Source organism: Sinohyriopsis cumingii, chromosome 11, assembly GCF_028554795.1.
Source record: "Sinohyriopsis cumingii isolate HCF-2022 chromosome 11, ASM2855479v2, whole genome shotgun sequence".
NCBI classification, from domain to species: Eukaryota; Metazoa; Mollusca; class Bivalvia; order Unionida; family Unionidae; genus Sinohyriopsis; species Sinohyriopsis cumingii.
In genome coordinates this window covers 91,051,467-91,078,645 of record NC_142971.1, presented here as the reverse complement: position 1 = coordinate 91,078,645, position 27,179 = coordinate 91,051,467, and the positions used below count along the sequence as shown (strand labels likewise).

Below are 27,179 nucleotides of genomic sequence, written 5' to 3'. Positions count from 1 at the left end.
CAGAATGCGCCGCAGACATCTCAGGTGGAAGCTGTTGAGTTTCCTCTCGTGTCCTGCATAGGTGGTCCATGTTTCGCTGCTGTAGAGAAGTGAGCTGAGCACGCACGCTTGGTAGACACGCAGTGTGGTCTTCTCTGTGAGGTTGGGGTTGTTCCAGACCCTCTGGTTAAGTCTGGACAACACTGCTGCTGCCTTGGCAATCCTGCCGCCCACCTCAGAATCAATGGAGAGTGAGCTGGAGATGTTAGACCCGAGGTATGTGAAGTTCTCGACAACTTCCAAATTGTACCCATCAATGGAGACAGAGGGAGGGGAGTCTGTGTCCTGTGCCATGACATTCGTTTTCTTCAAACTGATGGTCAGTCCAAATTCCTTACATGCATGGGAGAGGCAGCATACCAGCTGCTGAAGTCCACCTTCCGTGTGTGATGTCAAGGCTGCATCGTCGGCAAAGAGCAATTCACGGATGAGTACCTCTGTGACTTTAGTCCTAGCACGGAGACGGGCGATGTTGAACAGCTTGCCGTCAGCCCTGGTATGGATGTACACTCCCTCGCTGCAGTCCTTGAATGCGTACTGGAGAAGCATGGAGAAGAAGATGGCAAAGAGCGTCGGTGCAAGGACACAGCCTTGTTTGACTCCGCTAATGACTGGGAATGCTTCAGATGTTGCGCCATTGAAGCACACTGTGCTGTGCATGTTCTCGTGGAATGACATAATGACAGCAAGCAGACGTGGGGGGCAGCCGATCTTCTGCAGGAGTCTGAAGAGTCCACTCTGACTAACCATGTCAAACGCCTTCGTCAGGTCTATGAAGGCAATGTAGAGGGGCATCCGATGCTCGCGACACTTCTCCTGCAGCTGACGTAGTGAGAAGATCATGTCTACAGTTGACCTGCCGGCTCGAAATCCACACTGGGATTCTGGGTAGACGCGGGAGGCTAGGATCTGCAAGCGCGCTAAGGCAACACGGGCAAAGGCCTTTCCGACGATGCTGAGGAGGGAGATGCCCCGATAGCTGTTGCAGTCGCTACGGTCTCCTTTGTTTTTGTACAAAGTGATGATGTTGGCGTCACGCATGTCCTGTGGGATGTATCCCTGTTCCCAGCAAAGGCAGAGGAGTGTGTGTAGGGGCTGGAGCAGTGCTGGTTTTCCGCTCTTGAGGACTTCAGGCGGAATGCCGTCGCTTCCAGGAGCCTTCCCACAGGCAAGGCAATCGATGGCTTTTCCGAGCTCTTCCAGGGTGGGCTGTGTGTCTAGCTCCTCCATGACAGGCAGGTCTGGAATGGCATCCAGGGCAGTTCCAGTGACATTGTTTTGGGTTTCATATAGCTCGAGATAGTGCTCAACCCATCGCTGCAGTTGTTTCCCCTGGTCTGTGATGACTTTGCCCGTCTTGGACTTGAGGGGGGCGGTCTTGTAGCTGGGGGGGCCTGTTGCCTTTTTGATACCCTCATACATTCCTCTTGTATCCCCGGTGTCAGCAGCTGTCTGTATACTGTTGCAAAGGTTCAGCCAGTAGGTGTTGGCACAGCGGCGGGCGGTCTTCTGGGCATTATTCCTTGCAATCCTTAGGGCTTGTAGTGTTCTGGGGCTAGGTGCAGCCTTGTATGCCAGGAGGGCTTTCCTCTTTGCCTCAGTCACAGGCTCCATCTCCTCCCAGTTTGCCTCATACCAGTCGACATTCTTTCGCTCCCTCTACCCGTAAGCTGTGATGGCTGAATTGTACACAGAATCACGGATATGGGACCACTTGGAATCAATGGTGTCATCAGGTGTCACTTTGGTGAGGGCTTCCTTCAGTTTGCTGATGAACTGCTGTGTTTTCTCTGGGTTGCTTGCACAGCAGGTGTTGATACGTGGGTGACACTTCTTCTTGGCATGGTGCAGCTTCTTGGGTAATATTCGCTCCTTGCTGGCCACGAGGGAATGGTCCGTGTCACAATCGGCACTGTGGTAGCTGCGGGTAAGGAGGACACTGGCCAGTTCTGCACGCCTGGTGATGACGAGGTCTAGCTGGTGCCAGTGGCGTGAACGTGGGTGTCTCCACGACATCTGGTGGATCTCCTTGCATTTGAAGAAAGTGTTGGTCACACATAGGCTGTGGGAGCAGCACATCTCCAGCAGTCGCTGACCATTCTCGTTGATCTTGCCCCTTCTGTAAAAGCCGAGACAGGTGGACCAGGCCTCATGGTCAGCTCCCACTCTAGCACTGAAGTCTCCTAGTAAGTAAAGGCTTTCATTGTTGGGGATACTGGATATTGCCTGATCCAGAGCCTCATAAAACTTGTCTTTCTCCTCGTAGGTGGAGTAGAGGGTTGGGGCGTACACACTGAAGATGTTGACCAGGCCTAAGGATGTTGACAGCCGGAGGGCAAGGATTCTCTCAGTACCTGATGACGGAGGTTCAATGAAGGTGATTAGCGTGTTCTTGACAGCAAAGCCTACACCATGCTGCCTAGGTTCATCCAAGGGCTTCCCTGATGGTGCCGCTGTCAGCCAGTTGGGTCTCCTGGAGGCAGGCAATGTCGATGTTCAGTCGGGAGAGTTCTCTGTCAATGACGGCAGTCTTCCGTGCATCGTCGATCTGCTGTAGGTCAGTGGTCAATCCAGGACACATGGTCCTGATGTTCCAGGTTGCAAAACGAAGAGTTGGAGTCTTTTAATTTCTTCTTTTAGTCTTTCCTGGTGCAGAGTTTTGTGTACCACTTGTCGAGATGGTTCTCTAAGCTCCACGCACCCAGTGAAGCAGGCAGGCCATGGCAGGCAGCACCTTACTGACTGGGGGCTGCCCAGCTTGAGGCGGGCGGTAGCTGTCCAGTGAGACCTGATGATCTCTCCCACCATCAGAAGTAACCCCTGGCGCCAAGCTCTACGCCAATCGAGCTTTGACTTAGAACCGGTAAACTGCTACTTCTCGTGTTGTGCCGACGCCGTACGACGACGCTGGAGTGTCCTCTCCAGTGGAGCTATGAAGCCTGGGCAGGGTGGTATGGAGAATCAGCTGTTGCCCATGCAGCAGATCCCCCCTCTCCACGCAGCTGGTGTGCCCAAGGGAACGACGAATGCCGATACAGCTTGGCACCAACGGCGTCGCAGGAGTTGCCGGAATGACGTTGCAGTCAATGTCATACTGCCTTAGGGACTCCATCTCTGGATTTTCTGTCGGGGTTTACTCCCTTAGCCTTTCCCATGAGTGGGTATAGCCACAAGGCAGCAGAGGTTTGGAATCAGAGTTTTCCTTCTCCTAGATGAGCTACCATCCAAGGTTTACGAGTCCCATCTACCCGAAGTAACTGGTTTTAAGGCGCCAGTGGGCTGCCTTCACCCCTTCTCCTGTTAGTAGAAAACATGGTCTGCCGGGCTTCAAATCTAAGCCACTCGCGAAGGCCAGGAGCTGGATTTTAGTTGACAGAGGCAGTAAGAGATGCAGGCCATATGGGGCATTTTGGAGGATTGGGGCACTTGTCTCCCACTCCCACCCCGGGCAATGTCAACCTTCGACCACAAGCTAGCATAAACGTAACCAATCGCAAGAGGCACATGTAAATTAAAAAATCAAAAGACCGCGTTCTTGCAAAATAGGATCTCCATTCCCACGAAAGAAACTTACACGAGTCAACACCTGGCAATATTGGACCGTATATATTACTGTAGCATAAGTTAACACCCAATATAGGGATTCTTTCACTCCTGTATTTTGAGAAATAAATAATTATTTTTAATTATACAAAACTTGTTTATTTGTTGTTTGCTATTTCTTCTTGCGGAGTTTAAGTCTCTGTAACCGTAACACGGGATTGATGGCAAAAGGAAAAGATCAATGAGTAAAATGCACAAATATTATTTACACCGCCTGGATTTATGTTTGGTGACATACTCCTTCTTCAAAATATCACAGCCAGTTGTAAATTAATTGACGAACTTTGCCTTGATACATACATCATAGAACATCTGTTTTAACTTTTTATCATATCTCAGCCAACAAACAGAAGGATTAGCCATTCCATTAATTTGATCTGTTCTATTCGCGTCTTCAGAAGTCGGCCAGTTGTAGGTATAGTATGGTAGCATGATTGACTGTCACAGCATACAGTACTCGGCCCAGATGTCAGCATAAGCAGATTATGATGTAACAATGCACTGCTAAGATGGGGTTGTCGATACAAACAAAGGATCATTTGTGTACTGATTGATTCCAATGCATTGCTTAGTCAAGTTTGTGGCTTCCTTTCGTTCTCCGTTTTAATTTATCCAGTCCAAATCCATGATTGTTTGTACAAATTAAATAACCAAAAAGTCTGTTGCCAAAAAAATCGCCAAATGGGACATTTTTGTCGCCAATAAGGGAAAAAAATTGCAATTTGCGACATTGGCGAAGCCCAGGACGATCCCAGGCCCTGCATTGGATTGGTACACGTGGTAATTACTGAACACTTACCCAATTGTTTTTACAACTAGGAATGAAAATCGTGAAACGTGAATATTGACTGCAATAATCGTCCTTCAATATCACACACTGTACCGTTTGTTTGTGTTAAAAAATACTTAGATAAGACGCCCACTAATATAAGACGCACCCTGGGTAAGGGGTACGTAAAACTTTGTATAAGACGCGTCTTATATACGCGAAAATACGGTAGTGAGATGGTGAAGTGGCATCGATAACTAACATTTTCAAAAGCCGGCGATTGGTCATGGGGATCGAGATAACCGACGTTAAGTGGCAAATTTGGCCCTCTTTTGTGCTCGAGATATTAGGGTTCGGTGACATAAAAGAATCGACATAACCGATGAGAAAATGCTAACACAAAGAGAGAATTTGGCGGTTCCACTTCAAAAACGTCGACTTAATAGGGTTGGCGAGTTAACCGAGGTCGAGATAAGTGGGTTCGACTGTAGTTCCTAATACAATTTACTACTATTTGGCACATGTGTCATGCATGTGTGCAATATGAGAGTGTTCAATATTGTAAAATATTGCATGATTCTGACAATGTAAAGTTAATGGACAAAAATGAGTATATAATAATAATAGCATAATGACAGATTATCATTACCTTATGATCGCATATATCAGATACTGACAGACTCTTATTACCTAATAACATGAAAGACAACTACAAAACATAATTTATTTCTTCTGTACAAGGGACAATAAAAGACAGTACATTATTTGCATAATGGCAAACATTTTCTGACCTTACAGCTATGCAAATTATGTGCAATATGCATACAGGTAGCCAAACTGCATGATAATTAAGAACAAATAGACCTATGCAAGAAAATTTTACGTAAATGTTCAAACCATACATTTAAGTGGGATCCACTGTAATACGATCAAACTAGACTGGAATGGTGTTTAGAGTAACAAGTTTGCAAGCAAAATATACCTGGAGTTTGTGTTGGTATCTGCATGTGGTGTTCTGTGTGTTACTGTTGACTCGTACTGTCGTCCTGGAAGTGGTCTTCGTGCTTCCACTGTTGTTGGTTTCCTACTAATTCAACAAAAAAAGCATTCCAATTAAGACTCTATTCATATTTATCAAAATTCTTTCAGCATTATCAAGCATTCTCCTATAGAATCCAGGGATAGCACTTCCTGTTCTGTTTGGTGTATATTTGTAATCCTCTATAATTATTTCTATATACCCGGATTTCTGTCTTAGGGTGTGTCTGCTACTCACAGATTCCTATACCACTGACTCAGTAACATCATTTTTTTGGTGACGTGCGCATGGTTGAAATGGTATATGGGTTGGTACAAAAAAGCAAGGCCATGGGTGCTGTTTACACATGGACCTGGGGTCAAATATTCATAGAGTATGAATTAAAATTCTCTGACTTGTATGATAATGCTATTTATTTGTATTTATTAAAATTCTGTTAGTAATATCAAGCATTCTCTTAGAATCCATGGATAGTGCTTTCCATTCTGCTTGGTGTATATTTGTAATACTATATACATATATAAATACATCCTTATACACACACATAACTAATATGGAAGAAAAAGTGAAATAATTTTTTTAAGAAATATTTTGCAAAAGCAGCACTATCCCAAAATTTTCCATGAGATGATCAAGACTCAGTTCCCTATCACTTTGATCTCCCTTTACTCCAAGATCCATGATGGGGATCAAAATGTTAAGATCATTTTCCTTATTTATCTCCAATGTACCCTATGAATCAATGCAAAGAAAGTGTTTCTTTATAAAAGACTTTTTTCTGATAACTAAAATAAATTCTATACTGATCCTGAATAAACACAGCAGGAGCAGGAATTCTGGATGAGAAATAAAAGTTATGTGAAATCAGGATGTAATCAATGTTTACATAGCTTGCCTCTATGAAGCTGATAGTGTTCTCCTGCAGCCATTGTTAGCAGACAATAACTTCAGACTGAACTGATCCTGCAAACACAATTTTGTCCCCTGCAAGAGGGCATAAGAAAAGAAAATTCTTATTCCTATCAAATTAGAAGTGCTATAATGAGTTGATAGAAACCAGACTACATTTGTTTAAAAATCATGTTTTTTTTAATAAAAAAATCACATTAAGAATCTATCAATGGCCATTAATAATAGTTGTATTTTACTAGGTTAAATTCAGTCTTGGAGTAACCTTTGAGTGACAGCAAGTATAACCACTACTGGAACCAGTTCATGAACCAGCAATTACATTGATTAGCCACTGCAGCTGAGGTTTTATAAACATGGATGCAGACCATTGATCTATTTCCTTTACTCATTCAAATGCCCAGTTGACCTGTTGAGGGCAACCTATCAGAATATACAACGGTGAGAAATGGCATTCTGCGAAGGCTGAAACATATGTATAGAATAGAAAATATGTGGTCATGAGATAAACAGAAATACAACCATTATACAAAAAAATATACCATGAAGGTCATAGTGACCTACTTTGGTAATAAGGGTGTAGTACTGAAAAACATCAGATTATCGAGTTGTAAAAAAAAGCACAAATAAATAAACTTCAAACAAAATTTCAACAAAATCACTAAAGCATAAACTATAACTCATACAGATCTCCTTCTGCATGAAGGGTCTAGTACTCATTAAGACGCTAACTCTCACCATGTTTCTTAAGTCTGTGTAGGATAGCATGACAAAACTCCTGTGGTCATGAATGAATGCAAAACCTTAAAGGGAACGAAAACCCGGACCTGCACAATTTTACTGTAAATAGAAGGATATATAGTAGTTTGTGTATATAATCTATCCCGACTATTTTTTTCTTTGCATCTATTGTATTTGCACAAACATTTCATACAAAATGTTGTCCTGTATTCCGAGATCAAACAGAAAGAACCTACCCCGAATTTGTTAGCTCCCTTCCATACATGCAGGATATGATGTCATTTGAAACAAGACGGTTCGATGCGCAGCTCTAAATTGCGTGAATAATAGCAGTTCTGGAACAATCCTTAATTATTTTACTCTTTTTTTTCTTCTCCATCTTTGAAAAGTAAGAAATTATCTACCAAATGAAATAACATTAAAGAAATGTTTATGCTTTTTCATTCAATGTTTCCAACATCAATTTATTATGCACGTTTGATTTTGCATGTAACTGCATCAGATGAATGTGCATTTTTTCTTCCACACTTGCGTTCAAGACTGTTTTCCACTCGTTATATAATAAACAACTCCTTCCAAATTCTGCATTCACCTTTTTTGTGTAATGTCGATAATAGAAAAATAAATCACTTATAATTGAAAGTCTGTGTGTTCATATAAACTGGTTAGATTTCTTATAACTACACACACCGGAATACCATGATACAATTTTTTAAACAAATTTTTAAACAAATGTTACTGTTAACTTTCTTGATTGATAAATCTATTATAGTAACATTATTCATTAATGTGGTAATTACTCTCAAACTCGGACCAGGCTGATTTGGTACAAATTGCTGACTGATTCGGCCCATATATCTGGCTGATTCTCCAAACTTCCATGCTGAATCGGACCATGTGAAATGTTATTCAGTTTAGTCCCGGATTTAAATGTGACATTTAAATTTGTTTTTAAAGATGATCTTCTCATTATGTCCCAAGTACGTTGAGCAGTTCAAATATGCATTTAAAGTAACAAAATCCTGTTAGTACGTGTGATCATGGTATTGTTATATATAATAAAATAACGTAATCATGTTTATTGTGCATCGGCAATTTAGTAGTGAAATATTTTTTAAACTTCTCGTTCAACTTTAAATAGTGTGTTTTATTGAGAAATAATAAAATTACGAACAATGACAGAAAAGAAGAAATAAACTACATGATGGGTGTAGTACATGATAGCTTTCAGAAACCATCCGAATTATATGCATTAGCCATGATGTTGAACTCAATAGCGACTGGATTTCCTGAGTAGGCGCCATTGATGGTTTTTATCCAGTTCAAGTATCATTCGTCAATGGTTAGCAAATCTCAATGAAAAATCAGATTAAATTGTTCACTTAGATGTTACTATAACTCTTTGGATTATTGATGGCAAGAATTCAGTAGATTTCGGGTTATAGAGGTCCATACTATAAAGTCGTCTCAGGATATTAGGTTGGAGCCCTTTCATGTATAAAACTGCAAATGTCACATCATACTTACACCTGCTTTATTTTTCCAATTAAAATGCATTTAATGATTTGAAGAGCAGAGCAAAACGGATAGATGCCACTTCTTTTTCGTTAAGTACAGAAGCGGAGTTGATCAAATGGAAAAGTTGAAAAGTTGCAAATTTTATAGATTTAATAAGTTATTTAGTTGAAGAAAAACAACAATAAATAAAGCCTTAACAACCAGGGCGAGTTCTCCATAATTCATGATCAACAATGCCAGTGTGTACACAGTGTCTCAAATGATGTCACACCCGCTATTTTTACAGGGGGAGGGAAGCGCATTGTTCTATTCAAGATGGATCGGGAGAGATGATCGGTTTTTCATAAATTTCTTCGTAACGAGTAAGAATAAAAGGTAAAAAAATTTCTGAAAATGAACCTTATACATATATCCAATTATAGATGAAGTCTGCGCGAATTTCAATTTTGCATGTTGGTTCCCTTTAACCAACACAAGTAAAAGATAAAATATAGGTCTCAATGAGCTTCTTTTCTTGTAAAGTTGTGATGGTAACAGAAATCTGCATCATCATCAATTTTACAATTTTAGCAGAAGCACCTGAGAAATGTTCAAACACAAAATTTAACAGAAGAAAGTGAATTATGAACTATAGTTTATAATGCCTACTTTTGCAAAAAGGAATAGTACTCATCAAGATACATCCCCTCACCCACTTTCATGCAAAAACCTGTTCATGGGCTAAATGCAGAAATCTAAACAAGAAAATGTGAAATGAGGTCAGTGACTTTTTTGTATACGTCTGGTGCAAACAGAGATGTATACAACTTAATGGTTTAATGATTCTAGCATGCTGAGTTAAAACATGAAATATAATCAAAGTCAGTAAGGTGTAAAATGTGGTTAGTTACCTGCCTCGGTGACGATGGTGTAGCAAGATGCATCCTCTAAGTTTTATGATTTGAGGTATAACAGTATTGATACAGAACACAAGTAATAAATCTGGTTATGAGCTAAAAACAATTTTTTTAAAACCTAGGCCAGTAAAATATGTTACAGAGACCTATTTTTTGTTTGGGTCTGGTACTTGCAGAGATGCATACAATCATCTAGTTTGATGACTCTCACATGAACAGAGCAACACAAAAAAAACAGATTAAAAAAATTCAACAGTGAAACAAAGATGTTGAAGCATGAAATATGGATCACAGTAACCTACTTTTTCAGGGTGTAGCACCTGTCAAGATGCATCCCCTCGCCAACCAAATTTTGATCCCGTGTAAAACTATTTATATAGGGTACCCCCCAAAAAATGAACTACATGCAAGAACTTAAAAAAGATTGGACATGTATAAATTTAGACCCATTAGCAACCTCCCCAGTTAGCAGTAATCAGGAAACCAACCCTAAACTGTTGCCTAGAACAAAGGAGATCCATTGCAATTGTACATATATACTTTTTATATGAGCATATGCCAATACCAACATTGAGGGAAATATAACAGTTCCCATCTACTTCACACAGGCAAGCTAAAAATAGGAACAGAAGTGACCTGAATAGATCACTTGAGATCATGATTTGCCAATGGATAGAACCCATGTCAGGGGTATGGCCAGAGCAAGTATGACTGAATGGAAATTATTTCTCCCGCTGACAACTGCCTAAACCAATTACATTTGGAAGAGAGAACAATACACAACATAAACAAAATAAATTAAAATGATCCTAAATGTATTAAATAATTTACCATGTTCTTTGTTGAATACTATATCAACTGATATAAGAAAACTGACCCTGAGACAACTAAACCTCAACAAGAAAAGTAAAGAGATGGCAGTATTCAATAAGAGGCAGGACAAAGTCAAGCTTGTCATTATTGTTCTGGACCTACAGGCAGAAACTGTATCATCAGTGTTACTGTTAAAAATTTCATACAGAGGGAAAGGGAAGGTGGGAGTATTGGAGCAAAAGGGGCACATTATAATTTATTGTAAGAGATGGTATTGTTTTTTGATAAAATGACTTGATGTCATTAGTGAAATTTATAATTTAATCTTTCTGGAAAAAGAAATACATGTATACAAAAAAATCATAAATTTATCCTACATTAAATAAACAGAAAAATAAATAAGTGGAATAAATAGAAGATACAGATTCAAGATACTTTAGTGATTTGGAAAGGGTTCTTTAAGCATGGGCAGGCAGGACTAATGGAATGGCACTGAGGGTAGAGGGGTGGGTACACAAGACAAGGAAATGCCCCTTTATTTCTCTCTAACTAGACCATTGCTTATCTTATGCCTAGGATATGTTTAAGAAAACCTGATACCATCCTTAAAAGAATAGATGAACTTGTAAAGAAGACGGTAATTTAGACAGCTGAAAACATGCACACTGAAGGAACTGATGTCTTTTCTTTTTCACTGGCCTTATCATTATCTAGCTGTATATAAACTTTGGTTGAAATCTAATGCCAATTAATAGAGTTAATGTGCAGAAATGAAAGTGGGTAAGTCTGACAATCAAGGACTATAACTCTGCTAAATTTTGCAAAATGAAGGTAAACTTAACCAAGGTCTCATAAAGATAAAGCTGCATATCAAAATATGGATGAAATCCGAAAAGCTACTTACAAATAAATATTGTGTGGAAACAAAAGTGGGGCACCTGACCAACTGGGGCTACACTTCTTTTAAACAATGCTGTTACATGCCAACATTCAGATTCAGTCATGGTTTCATCAGTATTGAATTATATACCACACTGGTAGAAATCTAATAATAACATTCAAATTCAGCTGTGGTCTTGTCAACATTGAGTTATGTACCACATTTGGTAGATATAATAATCAGATACTATAACTCTACTTAACAATGATGTGGAATACTAAAAACCAAGCTTGGACAAGGTCTAACCAATATCTAGAAGCCTATAAAATTTGGTTGAAATCCTAAAATAATTATGGTGTTTACTGTAAAGAAACATAAGTGGATGAGACAGACATCACACAATTTGGGGGCTATACCTCTGCTATACTTTAAGAGAGAATGCTGACAAGTGAACTCGGCCAAGAACTCATCATCAGAATCTAGCTGCATGAAATCAATGATATTTAAGGGAGTTATTGTGCAAAACAAGGGAGGATTCAACAGATGGAAGCAAGGACAAAAAGATGGAAGGGTGAATGGACCAGTTCAATTTAATGTTCTCCCTTTTCTACAAAAAGTTGGGGACTATGAGGAGAATACAAATTTGCCCCAACTCCCAACATCCAAATCAAAATAAGCAGGTTTAAGTATGCCTATGACACAAATCTTTCAAAACAGTAAAGCTCATTTAGTTCAGTTAGTCCTATAAGAAATTTTGAAGTCCAATGGCAGATTCTGATAGGCTTTTAGAAGTTCAGACGAACTCCTATTTTTCCTCTAAAAATATAGCCTTCCAGTAAAATAGATGAAAAAATCTGCAATATTAAAGAATGAAACACTATTAAAATAAACCAAAACACCCAAATTACCCTCAAAACCCCATGTATAATTTCTGGCTCCTCCTAAAAATAACCAGTTTTCAAATATAAAATATATGACATGCACATTCTTTGACATCACAACTATGTAAAACAAATGTCTTACCAGCAACATCCAACCACACTGGCCAATACAGCTACTTTACTCTTTGGGACACATCAAATATTATCAATATCAGTCAGTGTCATGGATGAGACTAACTTTTCCTAGATTGTGTAAGTGTTCTGATAATTTTCTTTTTGACCTTGCCTAAAACACTTTCTGATGTAGAACAGGCTTTAGGCTGGGTACAAACTGTCTGATGGTAAAAATGCGAACATGTACTTTGCAACTTGTCTTTGCCAATCCTCAAGTTACTTATGAGTGGTCTGTAAACAGGTTCGTGAGACAAGCCAACCATTTGGCTAGTTTGTTTACATCATCAAATCACCCTAGTTTATTTACATGTGATCTTGTCTGATTGGCACTGTAGGTCTACCCACCACTTCCTTCACTGGATTCCCAATTTTTATGACTCTGGATTCCCAGTTTTATAAAATATTTTATTTACTTTAGAACTACAAAATCATTTCATGTCATTATCTGAAATAATTCTAGATTTTCCAAAGCCATAAAGGTAAACAGAAACATACATATTTGGATTCTAATTAAAGGTATCTTACTTTATTTGAACTTCATCTTCTGGATCCACATCTAGAAGAAGAAATAAAAACAAATGTTGCAATAACCTAATTTTGACTCTCAATATAATATAATCTGAACCACAAATCTCTGAGATGACCAATTTCGTTAAAAAATGCAATTTTTACATTTCATACAGTTATATGCCACTTATAAGGGAAGGGAGAAAAACCCAAATATAATATGATAATTAGAGATGTCAATCTCAGACTGGATGTAGAATTCTCATTTAATGATAAATCTTCAGGCAATATTGCAATAATAATTTCTAACATGAGCTGTAAGAGGACAAATCACAGCATTCAAAACTATCCCAAGGTGTGATATTTTATAGAAATCCTAATTTGCTTAGCATCATTAAACGCTGCTGACAACATATGTTCAGTTTTGAGATGTCGTTGTAGGTTTTAATGCCATCTTTAAGCACATGATAGGCTACACATGGCAGCCAGCAAAAATGGTGACGGAATAACCCGGGAAAAACCACTGACCCACAAGAAGCTATTGGCAAGCTTTCCCACATACCCACACTGGCAGAACCCAAGACTCGAACCCATGCAAAAAGAGGTGAGATGGCAGTGATCCGTAATGGTGAGTGCTTTAGACCACTTGGCCACTTGGGGCCCCCATTTTCGAGACATAGTTATTACATCATCAATGATCAATAAATAGACATACACATACCTGTAGAGTCAAAAACTCATAAGACATTAATCACAAACAAACAACTTTAAAAGCATGAATAGGTCACAAAAACCTACTTTTGGAATGATGGTATTAACACAAAAATAACATAATCCAACAGCTATCATTACCTAAGAAAATGACCTAAATAAAGAAACTATTTAAGTATGTGAGTGTGTTTTGGTTTTTAACATAGCTTTAACAGTTTTTCAGTCATATTGCTACAATGTCTGCAGTGTGACAGTTTATAGTGATGTCCAGCACTGGGGAATCATGTCCCTTCTTGTCACATTATCCTGATGCCAGTCTGACCAGTCCTAACACCAACCTCTTAATGCTGAGCACCAAGTGATGCAGCTGTAAGTACCATTTTTTATAAGTCTAAGTAAAAATGAACTTGGATATGGAGACATGGGCACACTGATCAAACAGATGGGCAGACTGATATAGTCAACACCATATGCTCATATTTCATTTATTGAAAACAAATACAACAGTTACCACCAAGGAAAAAAGAATTATGGCTTAAAATTTGACCTTGAACATTTAATATTTAAGTTTCACTATTACGATTTTGTAATGAAAACAAGTAAAATCTGCACTAAAAAAAGGAAAAATTCATATCAACATACCAGTGAAGCTGAAAATGAACAGTTTCTGCATATAAGTCTAACTAACACTTTCAAAACAAGTTAACAATCTAACATCTTGAGATGACAAATCCATCCATAGCAGGATTTTCAAGATGGCTCACCTGGCTGCTGATGTAAGACTGGCAACATTTCATTCAGGACCAACTAGGTATCAAAAACCTCATGCAATTTGGAAGGAGTAACTATAACATTATTTTCAAGACATCTTAAGAAGGCATCTAGGGAACACACTATGTCAAAGTTACTTTCCATTTAAGTGAAGCAGAAAAACATTTTCACAATGGTTACCATGATGGCCACACTGAATGTTACATCAGTACCATTTTCATAAAGTCTTTGGGTTTAAATCCCATGTTGGTTTGATTTTCTGTTTAAAAGAAGTACCAATAGCATGAATTTTAAGATGGCCGCTATAGTTGGCTACCAGAGTGGCATCATCTGCCAAGTCTTTTGTTCAAAGCACAGTCTTATAACCTGGCATCTAGTACAATGTTCAAGATGGCTATTGTGGTTACAATATTGGAGGTCAGATGTACACCATTTTCATTTAAGACTAACAAGACATTCAAGGAAGTTTTTCAATGAACTTGATATGATCTAGAGAAGAAGCAATAAAAAGATACTCAAGATGGCTGCTGTGGTGGCCACACCAGATGTGCAAGTGGCACCCTATTCATTTAGGACCAACTGTAAGAAATCTTCTAGTGAAAAGCTCCCATCAATATGACTTTCTGTTCAGAAGGAGTATCAATAATAAAACATTCAAGATGGTTTCTGTGGCAACCATAAAGGACATAATATTCACACCATTTTCATTCACATCCAACTAAACATTCTAAGAAGTCTTCTAGCGTAAACCTAATGTTAACGTGACTTTTGTTTGGGGTTGTAACAATAAAAGTTTCAGAAATAATCTGAATATTTCTTCTGATACTTATGTAATAAATGATTTTTACCTTATATCTATTGATTGACTCTCAAAGTAATTTTATTTGTCAAACATTTCGAGATACAAGAAAAAACCTGAGTATGCTGGTATTCTGCATGAAAAACAAAGCAGATTAAAATATTTTAGGTATTTCAATAAAGTACCACATCTGCCGGCCTATAAGCTGATGAAGAGTATAAGTCCAATCTGCAAATTTTCCATCCTTCATCCTTATATAAGTTGATGCTGAGTATAAGACAAGGCCAGATCAACACCTTGGATTGTGTGTTTCATTTCGTTCCACACAGCATCATGAATTTTATCCTACCTGTAACTCAGTAAACTTTCCTTTCAGGATTATTAAATGTAACTAAAAATATTTGTTTCACAAGAAGATTTTTAAACGTGTTATGTACTTTTAGCTACATATAATGACGTTCAGCTCTTCGTGGATTTTTTTGTTCTTTTTTTAAAACTTATTCCCCCTGTGTTGCTGAAGCTTTTGTCAAAGAGATAAAACAATAATAAATGAAACATTAAATGTAAACTATGAAAATAAATACCATACTCTAGGGTCTTAATATTCACAATAGTTATATCCAGATCATCCCCATTAGGTGAAATCCCAAGAATTACCATTTTGCATACTAATTTTCTTTACAAGAAAACGACCTCTCCATTCCCAACAATTAAGATTTTGTTTAAGTGCATGTACTTTAAATTGCTGTTGGTTCTGTTGGCAAGTTAAAAAATGTCAGTGGCTGAGAAATTTACAATAGTAACTGCCTAGCATTTCCTTTAATTACTGTAATATGGTACAGTATTCATAATACTCATGGGTAGCCTCACTTCCCTATTGGCAGCCTCGCTAATCTGATCTGGTCTGCAGACTGTTGACCTCAAACAGGTGTTTTCTTAGAATGACTGAATACAGGCGTAGCTTATTTAATTAGCATGTAAATACCACTATAAAGCCATGTGATTCTTGTAATAGTGGAAGTGGAAACAAAAATTTGAAGGAATTGCTTAACTAGTGGCATGGTACTGCACAAAATAAAGTCAGTCATCGGGTATGTGAACAATGCAGATTTACAATCGTGAAAATATCTGATTGTCTGTCTGTCTCTTTCAATGGGGCATATGGATTTATTTGATCATTAGGTGCAAGACAAAAACTGATGGAATATGTCTTTGTCATGGTTATTCATCTTCTAACTTGAGAATTCTAACAAACATATATGTAATTAAATTTAAACAATGTACATTACAAACAACGTACATTACTGGTGCATGCTGCTTGATGTAATATCTGATCTATGTTAATTTTTAATACTGACGATCAAGTAATTATTTAAAATACTCACTGTGGGATCCTATATTTGTTCCTACATGATCTCTTCCCCAAAATGAAATATATTTTGCACATTATTTTTCGTACTGTTTAGAGAATTATTACCCATAAGAGAAATATGATATCGATTTGGATGGCATAATCCATATATAAGTTGATTCGTAGTATAAGACGAAGCTAAGGTTTTCTGGTCAAAATGTATCATCTTATATGCCGGCAAATACAGTAGGTCTTTTTATCTGAATCTAATACAAAAAGCATTTATCTAAACCAAACCCAGTCAGGCCAATATTTACATCAAAAAAAATAATTTTCATATCAATTTCATGCGGGTATAACTCAATTTAACAATGTTTAAGTTTGCTAGCCCATCTGCTAAGCGGCTATGCTTTAACGCCACCATGTTGGAGTCTTGTGACGCTAGACTGGTTTTCATACCTTCCATAATAAAAAAAATATGGATATCGAGCTGTCTGTGAAACAAAAAGTCTACTAGATGAATCTAATCCACTGAGCATTTGGATTGTCTCAACAAATATATTTATGGCAAGCACCCATATAATCCATACTGCAACCTCCTAATATGCTGGTTAGAACTTGATAAATTTAACTCACGATCAGTTCAGTTACGACTCAATTACGTAATTGTATCGGGCGTCACGTTGTAGATGAAAATACATGGGGTTTTCCCGACTCTTGTCAATATTTGCAAAGTTCAAGAACCTTTCAAGGTTGGCAAAAAAAATTACCATTTCTCTCTACTTTTTCCCTGATTTCCTGGTAGCGTGGGAACCCTGAATCAGGTTATTTATTTACAAATACAAAATATGCCCACCATTTATCTAACTCCAGTGGTGGAGTTGTAGTAGTACAAATGGTAGTCAAGGTTAGACACCCATCCTGGTCAGCCCATTTCCACTACCCTTAGTTTGATCATGGGGAAGGGAAATGATTTTTGCCCTCACTGTGCTGGCAAGTTTTCTTTTTTTTTTTAAAGGAAAAAAAGTGTAAATATTTGCTGTAATGATCTGAAAATCTAATCTGGTCATCTACATATCAATATAAATAAGCAATCAAAATTATATTGGTATACGCCATTGGTTCCCAAATTTTTTTGGGCCACTGACCCCTTTGTTATCCTCAGCGTGCCCTACTTTACCCCTTAGCAATAGCATCCACCTCAGTAATCTCACTGCCCACTTTGGAAACCAGTGGTCAATGCAGAGTGCTTTATTTTTCAATTTTGCTAACATTCAGTTCAGGACTAATATATAGAGAGACATAACTAAATCAAGATAAGGGCATAACAATTCAAATTTTCAAAGAACTCTATGTACCTATAAATATCTGATTTTACCCAAGACTTCAAATTATCAAGCATTACAATCTGTACAGTTAAAATAAAACAACATGTAATAATTAAGAAATAATGAAAACTTGTCCTTGGGGGAAAAGTTTGCCTTTCATACACTGTATCTGCCATACAAAATCTAGCTAGACACTAATACTATACCCATAGCTTCCTCATCCTCTTCTTCATCCTCTTCCTCCTCGGATGAGGGTTGCCCCTGTTTTGGGGCATCACCACCACTCATCATTTTCTGCAGCTTCTTTTCATAGAACTTCCTTGTAGATGCTGAAATCACACACATATGGTGATTATATTATCATATAGGTAATGACTTTCCTTCAAAATGCAAACATAAATAGCATGTTATCTCATCTAAAGAGCCCAAATACAAACACATACCCAGATCTACCATCACATAATGCATAGGCACATCAAGGTCCAATTTTCTGTTCTACTGAGTATTCCAAACAAACTGCATAGATCTAGTTCTGCCAGCATGTTATGTAACAACAGATCTGTGTCTGTGCAGTAAAAGTGAGTGTAAGGGAAAAAAAGAGAAATCTTTGCATGTTCTTTTACACATTCCATGACTTTAGTACATGTGCATTGATAAAATTCACTAATACTGCTTATAAGTCAACCATTTTTTTTATACTGAAAATATGATTCAAGCTGGTTGGGGGTCTTCTTATAAGCATGTTGTACAAAAAATCTGATAAGTAACAGGTAATGTCGGAAACTCAAAGTATCTAGTACACAATTATACTGTGAATTAATGCTTCTATGCCTCTTTTGCCATTCAGAAATGCGTATAATTGTATTACTGTGTTTATCTGTTTCATGAAAGTATTCAATAGTGACGATACACATTACTTGTATTTATAGTTCTTTGGATTTAAAACAGTACAGGTAAATTAATTACTACCTACTGCAAAGTTAAGTTTCTGCCATTGATTACCATGGGTATTTACTCGCAAGTATATTGATTCCATTTTTGAGCAAGTCTTAACAATATGTCTTTGTATTAATATTTGTTTTGCATTAAAAAACTTTGCTTGATGAAATTAAAGTTTTTAATTTAACTTGTACTTTCCTTTTCCATAACTTAGATTTTTAATTCCCATGTAATGTTTCCATGGGTGAAAATGGGGAAAAACCACAATGCTGAAAATTAGGCCAGGGGTCAAGGGGGCTACCTAGGCACTCTTGTAGTTCCAGGATAAAACCCTGGGAAGGTAAAACTAATTTTAATTATGCAATATCTTACCTATATCTATTGTTTAGCTTTCCTTTTTGTGCCGAAAAAAATTAACATTTGTTTGATCCTCCCTTAGAGTGAAGAATTGTCAGTATGATGAATTCCTCATGCAGCTCAATTGTCACTGGCATATTATGTGCAAAACAACCACAGCTAGCTCATCTTCTCATAGATGGCTGCTACATCAGGACATCAGAGCAGGGTGGGTGGAGGGCATTTGTCAATAGCCATGGGTAAGTACTGCATAATTAAAACTAGTTTGACATTCCCAAAAACTACATTTTAATAGCAGCAATATCTTACCTATGGCTTTTGTTTAGCTGAATCTGTCAGTAAGGAGGGTTGGCTGATGCTCCGTAAAACTGATTAAAAAAACAACAGAAAATGGAAAATACTCACCATTGGTGGAGAGGTCCATGTTATGGAAGGTTGGTATTTCTCAGGGCCACATGTTGTGCCACAATAATGGGACCCACAGAAAATATGCTGTAACTTTGAGCGGAGGTAAAAAGAGGAAAAGGTAGTACGGAAACACTAAAATGCTGCCTTGATGATGTCCTCCAAGGAGGTAGCAATGGCTCGAACCTCATGGGTTTTAAGTTTCATAAAGGAATGGTCTAATCAGTAAGAGACTGGTATGCTCCTTTAATTGTGGTGACAATCCATCATGAAGTAGTGGTAGATGAAATGTCTACAGAGCCCTTGAGAGGGAGGAAAAGATGCTTCCTACCCATTTTTTTCCCCTTTGGATGCCTTAAGATAGAAACAGAGTGCCCTCATGGGATATAAAAGACTATCTGTATCATCCATAGCACTGAGACTGGGGATTTCTACTGGTAGTGAAGCTATGGAAGGTAATTGAGTTTTGGCTAAAATTTTTGGTTGACAATGGAGGGAAACTGAATCATAATTCCCATTAATCTAGAGACAGCCAGTGTCAATAGATAAGGCATGAATATTACTGTCATCACAATGAGGTGAGGGCAAGTAGAAACACAGTCTTAAGAGTGAGGTCCTGAAAAGAAGCCTCACTCCATGGTTCATAAGGGGTTTTGGTTAATGACCATAAAATACAAGAAAGATTCCAGCTAGCCATAGGAGACATGTCTCTGCAGCTCAAAATACTTAATGAGACTGGCAAATCCAAACCAATTACTGTGCCTTGAGAGAATTTAAGTGTTAGAAATGGCAGCTCTATAGCACTTGATAGTGGATACAGACTATTTTTTGTTCTCAAAGAGAAAAAAAGGAAATCAGCTACAGATTTCAATGAGGGGCAGCTAGGATCAACATGTTTCCTACTGCAACAAACACAAAAATTATCCACCTGGCCTCATAGACTTTGAAAGTAGAAGGCATCCACTTCCCATGCTCCTTGATCTTGAACTGGAGAAATGTAAAATGGGAGTCTGTTGTTCAGCCTGGTTGCAAACAGATATACTAGGGACCTTTTTCTACAGGAAGAACAGGGACTCTGTAACACAGTGGTAAAGAGTCCATTATGTGAGGATGGTTCTGCCAGTTCTAGAGAGACTGTCTGCCAAAATGTTCTTTTTGCCTGGAATATGCCAAACTCTTGAGAGCTATGTTCTCTGAGGTGGCCTAGTGCAGGAGGTTCTAGACTTCCACACAAAGAGAAGGGGCATATGTGCGTCCTTGACGTTGGAGATAAGCTACAATTGATGTGTTGGTGGAGGAGACCATGACACATTGACCCCTTACTCTCTCGACGCAACCTTGCAACAAAGTATAGCCTACATTTCTAGGTTGTTGATGTGGAGGGATGATTTGGACAGGGTCCAATGTCCTTGTAGAATTATATCCTCTGGCTCTAAAAGAGCTCTGCAACCAGAATCTGACATGTTGGTGAACCAATAGGAGTGGGTTTTGGGTGCATGCATGAGGACTCCAATCATGAATCAATCCTGATTCATCCAACACTAAAAATGGTGACGAAATGCTGGTCAAGTAAGATCATGATTGATATAGAATCTTCGTGAGGTTTCCACTTCATGAGAAGGAGGAAATGTTGAGGTCACATATAGAGATGTTCAAGTTGGCAGCCACATTCATATTCCTAGAAGGGACAAGTACAGTCGAGCAGACAAAGAAGTTACTGCTCATAGCATATCTAATGGGACCAGGATTTGATCAATCCAATCGAGGACACTGAGCTGAAGAATGTGTAGGAACCACTATGTCCATAGAATGTGAAGAGGGTATAGGAACACTGTGCTAAGTCCCATACTGCAACACAATGAGTAGGGACTGAAGGAGTGGCAAGAGCTGGACAGAGACAAGAAGGTCTGTCAGTCTTGGAAGAAGTGATGCCTCTAGCCTTCTGAATGGTTTCCACCCAATGATGAGGTGATGGCAGGTCATGAGCTGCATCATCACCTTATGTGGGCAAGATACTTATTGGTACCTAGATATAAAATGATTTTGATAGTAGATGTATCTGACCCCTGCAGGTGTACATTAAGTAAACCCAACTAACTGGAGGAACAGAAGCTGGAGGGAAAAGTGTACCATGTAAATATTTGGACAAAAATAACGGATAACGTAACACAATTAGATACAGCTATTGCAGAGGCCAGGTCACAACTGCAGTTAAAAGAACATTGCAACAGCCAAATTTTTTCTGGTGTTTACACATGTCTAATCACATCAACATCCTTGAAAAAGATGAGCTAGTCCAAGATGTTTGTTTTGCACATAACATACCAGGGACAGGGACAAGCAAGCTGCATGAGGAATTTTATCATACTGACAATTCTTCACTCTAAGGGGGGGGGGTATGCACATCAAACGGATGGTACATTTTTTCTGCATGAAAAAGAAAGCTCAACATAGTCATGAGTAAGCTATTAAAATTCTGATTCTTTAATATGATGCATATTGAATCATCAATACATAAATTTCTCATAGTCAATTTAAAAAAAAATGTGCTTCCTTTATCTCAACAAATAATTATGCAGATGACAAAACTAGATAATTGCAGCTAATAAAATCCTGGTCCATGTATTTCAGACAAATTCTATCACTAACAGTTAAAAACAACAAAAAACATGTACCCACAATAGATAACTAAAAAAATATGGTCAGATATACTTTTGCTAAGTAAATTAAATATTGACAAAATTATGGTGCTTGCTGTTTTACTTTTTATTCACTACAAAATACGTTGGGATCAAACTGGTTACTTCTTTCTTTCTTTTCTAAATGACTGCACATCCAGAGTGTTCTCACCATGAAAGTTGGTCATCATATATACAAAGCTGCTGAAATAGACAGGACCAGCAGTTGGGAGAAGTAGAGGTTACACTTTGAAGTTTCAATGGAGGGAAGAGAAGTATTCTGTTCTTTTAGCCATTTATACATTTTTAACTGTACTGAATTAGAGGGTATATAAAAAAGTTATTTTCTGCAAATTTAGCATGGGCAAAACTCAAATCATCCTGAGTGACAAATACCAAGCCAAGATAATCCAACCAATTATTTTTTTTTTTAAAGAAAGGGGGCAACAGAGAAACAATGGCAGAATTAAATACTTGGAGGCATAGAATTGGCTGAGGTATCTCACTCAAATATTTGAGGCAAATGTAGGAATTGAATAGCAATGGAATATAACTGAGTTATTTGGGTTTCCGTAGAGAGAACTGAATTATGGAGTGAAGCATGAACTTTGTGATTGAGCAGAATACATCCAAGGAGCCTCAAGTGAATTGAATACTAGAAAATCTTTTGTTTGCTCGCTCAACAGGAAATTATAAGTTTAAAATATAGTACCCCTAAGCATGGATTTTTTCCCTACTACATGCTTTCCAACCACTTTAACTCTCTACCCCTCCCATCCACCCCCAACTCAACAGATTTGCATACTCTGGAAGAGTGACCTATGGGGACATTTTGAAGATGTAATTTCTGTCATATGATGGAGAACTTTCATCCATGTATTTCCACAAATTTTCTGTCAATGAAGGTTACATAATAAGCCCTTGGCTTGTAAAAACAGCACTCACTTGTTTTGATTAGGACATGAATTAAGTACATGTACTTGTTAGTGCCAAGTCGAGTTCTACATCTTTTAGTGATTGTTTGAACTTAATCCTTTTAACTTGTAAAGGCAGCGCCCTCTTTATTTACCCATGTGACAACCCCTTTGATTGAGCCATGAGTTTGATACTTGCTCAGTGCCAAGTAAAAGTGGGTGCTTATATGAACTCCCTGTATCTTGCTGCACAACTCATATGTGTTTAGTTCCAGACTTTAATGTACTTCCCTGAATGTATGATCAAAGTGTTACACATAAATCCCAAGCTCTCTTGATAAGCACATGACAGTGAAACTTAGGAAAACAAAGTCAGACAATATTTATGATGACTAAACCACGATGATTTACTACAAAAAGATGGAGGATTTCAGAACCTTATTAAACAATGAGGATGAAGCTTTGGACTTTGTACCGTAAGATATAAAACAGTGACATTTATAGTATACTGTGGGGTAAAAGTGAACCTAACTTTCATTGTTTATCTGTATGACATATGGAATTAACATATTACGAGATATTGTGAATCGGATCATTCTGAACTATTTTTATGCTACTATGTAACATAATGAATTCATGGATTTAAAATGTCAAGCATTACGGGTTATAATTAGGACAAATGTTAAGTAGTCAATTTATTTGGGACATGTTCCACTCAATAATATAATTGTATTTTACATTGGCTCTTTCATTAACTATCTATCCAGCCATCCAGTTCGGCTTGTTTATTTTTCCAAAGTGCAACTCTGACTCACCAACAAGACACTTTTTAAGATAGATCTGACTTGCAAAACACACTCTGACTTATAGGAGGGTCAATGAGAAATTGGCTTTTATATCCCTAAAATGCTGGGGTGGATTTATAGATGAATCAACTTATAAGCAAGTACAGATGGTGTTAAGGCTGATGATAATTGGAAATTATACTGATTTTTTTAAATATATTTTTGTAACATGATCCACAAATTGATCACATTATAACTGGAATCACATTATAATAAAGGGTGCTACTGCAAAGCAGAATTTATTATTGTTATTAATTCCTCAATGTACCAGTGATGGGTCCAGCATTTACTCCATATGCTTCAAGCTGTTGTCTGAGTTCTTCATTACTCATTTCTGGTATTGGCGGCATCTTGCAATATATGATCTACTGGGTATTCTGAAAAGTCAAGACAAAAGACTTTGTTAATTACTTTCATGTTAATCTGAATAGCAGCTTAGAACAAACAAAAGTAATATAATTCCTCTTTGTGTTTCATTGTACAGAGTTTTTGGAGGGGATATGCACCAGAAGGACTAATTAGGAACTGACCATTTTCTGGCATGAGGCCTTAGATTTTCAGCTAATCTACTGAATATAATTAATTCGTTTTGTCTACAAATCAATGCAAGAATATTATTTTCAAGCTCTCAAGGACTGGAAATTACTTTTCATACTAATCCCAGGACATACCTCAACAATTAAGTTGTGTTTTTCAACAGCCGATTCTCCAACCCTAGAAAAATGAACATTGCTAACCTGTTAAATAGAGAAAATTAGGAAAAGGTAATTATGGTTTATATTATTGTGGATCAACATTTTGTACAGAGAAGATATTGTTATGGTCTGTCCAATCAGAATAAACAAGACACCCTAAGAACTCTTCTTATGACTTTCCATTTAAAAGTAGCATTAGCAACATGTTCAAGAAGATAACTTCAAAATCATGCATTGAAACACTTTCTAACATCCAGGAAACCATAAAAAGTGAAGCACTTTTCAAGATGTGAGTGTGTGTATAATTTTGATTTTTAACATAGCTTCTAAAACAATTTTTCAGTCATATCGCTATGATGTCTGCAGTGTGGCAGTTTATAGTGATGTCTAGCACTGAGGCATCATGCCGCAGACATGTAGCATGATGTCCCACCCAGTCACATTATCCTGACACTGAGCCAACCAGTTCTAACACTAACCTCTTAATGCTGAGTGCCAAGCGAGGCAGCTGTTAGCACCCTTTTTGTAAATCTTTGGTATGACTCGGCCGGGGATCGTACCCACAACTTCAAGATGTGAAAACAATGGGTTAGTCAATGTCTTCATATATAATACACCTTTGACCATTATGACAGCAACATGTCTAACATGTTATCATTATTCAACACTATTAAAAATTAGACAACACACACCTTTTCATTTGACAATTTATTCAACTAACATTTTTAATATTCTGAAACAATAAATAAAACTAGACATTTGTGATTTCATCTAAATATTTTACTTTCTTTTAATAAAAAACAAGAATTCCATGAGCTTTTGTTTTTAGTTAGAATGTCTGTATGTGTTATGCGTGACTGAAAAGTAATTCAATCTCTAAAAACTGCACCACTGGTTTAATCTAAAAATTTATTATACTTAAATATCCTCTGTTCCCCTGTTTTTAATTTTATATTACACTTAGCATATGGGAAGAAATAAATCACATTCTTTTCATGATGGCATAATCAATACTGTTCTTTGATCCTCTGACTTTGACTTTCTCACAAAATTATCATAAATGACAAACTTCCCTGACGATTAAGAGACTCCTATTTATTTACACTGCAATGAATTTTCTTAAAGTTGCATTCCTTCACAAAACTGATTTTTAACCATTAATATTACAAGCAGTATCTTTACAGTGACTAACAATGTTAAACAATGGCTTAACACCAAAATCTATTTCAACTGTCCAGTTTGGCTTCTTTAATTTTCAGGGCACCTTTGTGCTGAAAAAAGTATTTTTATTTACTTTCTGGAATAAAGAACCCTTTTATCCTAAACTGTAAACAAGCACTCTGTTCTGCTCATGAATGCAATCAATATAAGGATCTACAACACCAGGTTTTAGGTTGATTACACATCATCTTATTGCAACACTCTGACAGTGACAGCATGTGCTCTCTTTACTTTGTTTTTATACCCTTTTTGTTAATCATAGGTTGGATGTGTTGGTTACTGGTTTGTTGACATTGTGAGATTAGTGCATGACAAACTAAATACTAGGAAGCAAGCAGCCGTATTTAAATGTTAATATCTGGACTTTTTGCAAGGTCTCTGCTTATATCAAAGTTCGATTCTTTGTGGGGTGTTTTTTTTCCTCCTTCACTTGTGTGCCTTTGTTCAAAATGTTCACCTCTATTCACTGGGGCAGCCACCAAATATCATGCCGTTATCTCAAGTTTTTAAGTTTAAGATGCGAATACTATAAAAAAAAATACAGAGACATGCAACCTCGCCTGCCACCAAAAGAGAATTATCATATTTGACATCTCTGTTTGAATACCATTTATTTAGGCGGTCTAATGAGGTTTTGTCAAAAGTGGTTGAATCGGACTTTTGTAGGTAAAGTTCATCTTCCAAAAAGAACGCACAAAACACCTATAATAATAAGAATGAGCGAGACAAAAGTGCTGAATTTACATGCAGCATTTAAATGTGAATATAGAAGAATTTATGTAAAGACGACGCTAAGATAATACCTTGGGCTTGACTTTCTTTGGCTGAATATTAATATTAGGTAGGATTATCCTGGCACCGTATATATATATCTACCAACACGTTAGTTCCTAAGAAGTTTCACTTTGTAGAACATCACCAGACAAATGTTCCGCATGCTTTCTCGGTTTGTCCAATAAAAGAGTGACTGTTAACATGTACCAAACACCGTAGTCATATCAGTTTTGATTGGATTATATTACATCACTTAGCCAATCAAAAAGCAAAACTGAAACTTGTTAAACAACTTAACAAGAAAATGATGGTCTTGTGAACGAAGATAAAACAAAATGAAGATTTTAACTTGGAATATAAATGGAATCCGAGCCAGTAAAGTGAATCTAAAAACTTTACTTGACTCCCTTGATGCTGATATTATCTGTCTTCAGGAAACAAAAGTTACAAGTGAGTGGCAGCAATGGAAGATACCTACCTGCAGTACAAATTGTACAGTAGTGCCGGTAGTGGCTGTGGTAAAAAAAAAAAAAAATGGAACGTTTCGTACCAAAATCAATACGTCCCAGTCTCGTTTCTTACTTGGACGTTTCGTCTTTTAAACTTTGTACTTTTTTATTCT

General features: G+C 37.5%; 2 protein-coding genes across 3 annotated transcripts in view; one reads left to right on the top strand and one right to left on the bottom strand.

Annotated features, from left to right (window-relative positions):
- Window positions 1-26,739, bottom strand: part of LOC149788980 (lamina-associated polypeptide 2-like) — a 40,317-nt gene extending 13,578 nt beyond the window's left edge. The window contains exons 1-5 of one of the 2 annotated variants that reach the window (XM_089975136.1): window positions 26,587-26,739; window positions 24,136-24,244; window positions 17,936-18,058; window positions 12,788-12,818; window positions 5,394-5,498 (exon numbers count right to left, since the gene is read on the bottom strand). In XM_089975136.1, coding sequence (XP_089831262.1) covers window positions 5,394-5,498; window positions 12,788-12,818; window positions 17,936-18,058; window positions 24,136-24,217 — 341 coding nt within the window. In that variant the 5' untranslated portion in view covers window positions 24,218-24,244; window positions 26,587-26,739. The remainder of the gene's footprint in view (window positions 1-5,393; window positions 5,499-12,787; window positions 12,819-17,935; window positions 18,059-24,135; window positions 24,245-26,586) is intronic. The other variant, XM_089975137.1, reaches the window with a different exon arrangement.
- A 92-nt stretch (window positions 26,740-26,831) lies between these two features.
- The window catches only part of LOC149788979 (DNA-(apurinic or apyrimidinic site) endonuclease 2-like), a 41,235-nt gene continuing 40,887 nt past the window's right edge, over window positions 26,832-27,179 (top strand). The window contains exon 1 of the mRNA XM_089975134.1: window positions 26,832-27,007. Coding sequence (XP_089831260.1) covers window positions 26,893-27,007 — 115 coding nt within the window. The 5' untranslated portion in view covers window positions 26,832-26,892. The remainder of the gene's footprint in view (window positions 27,008-27,179) is intronic.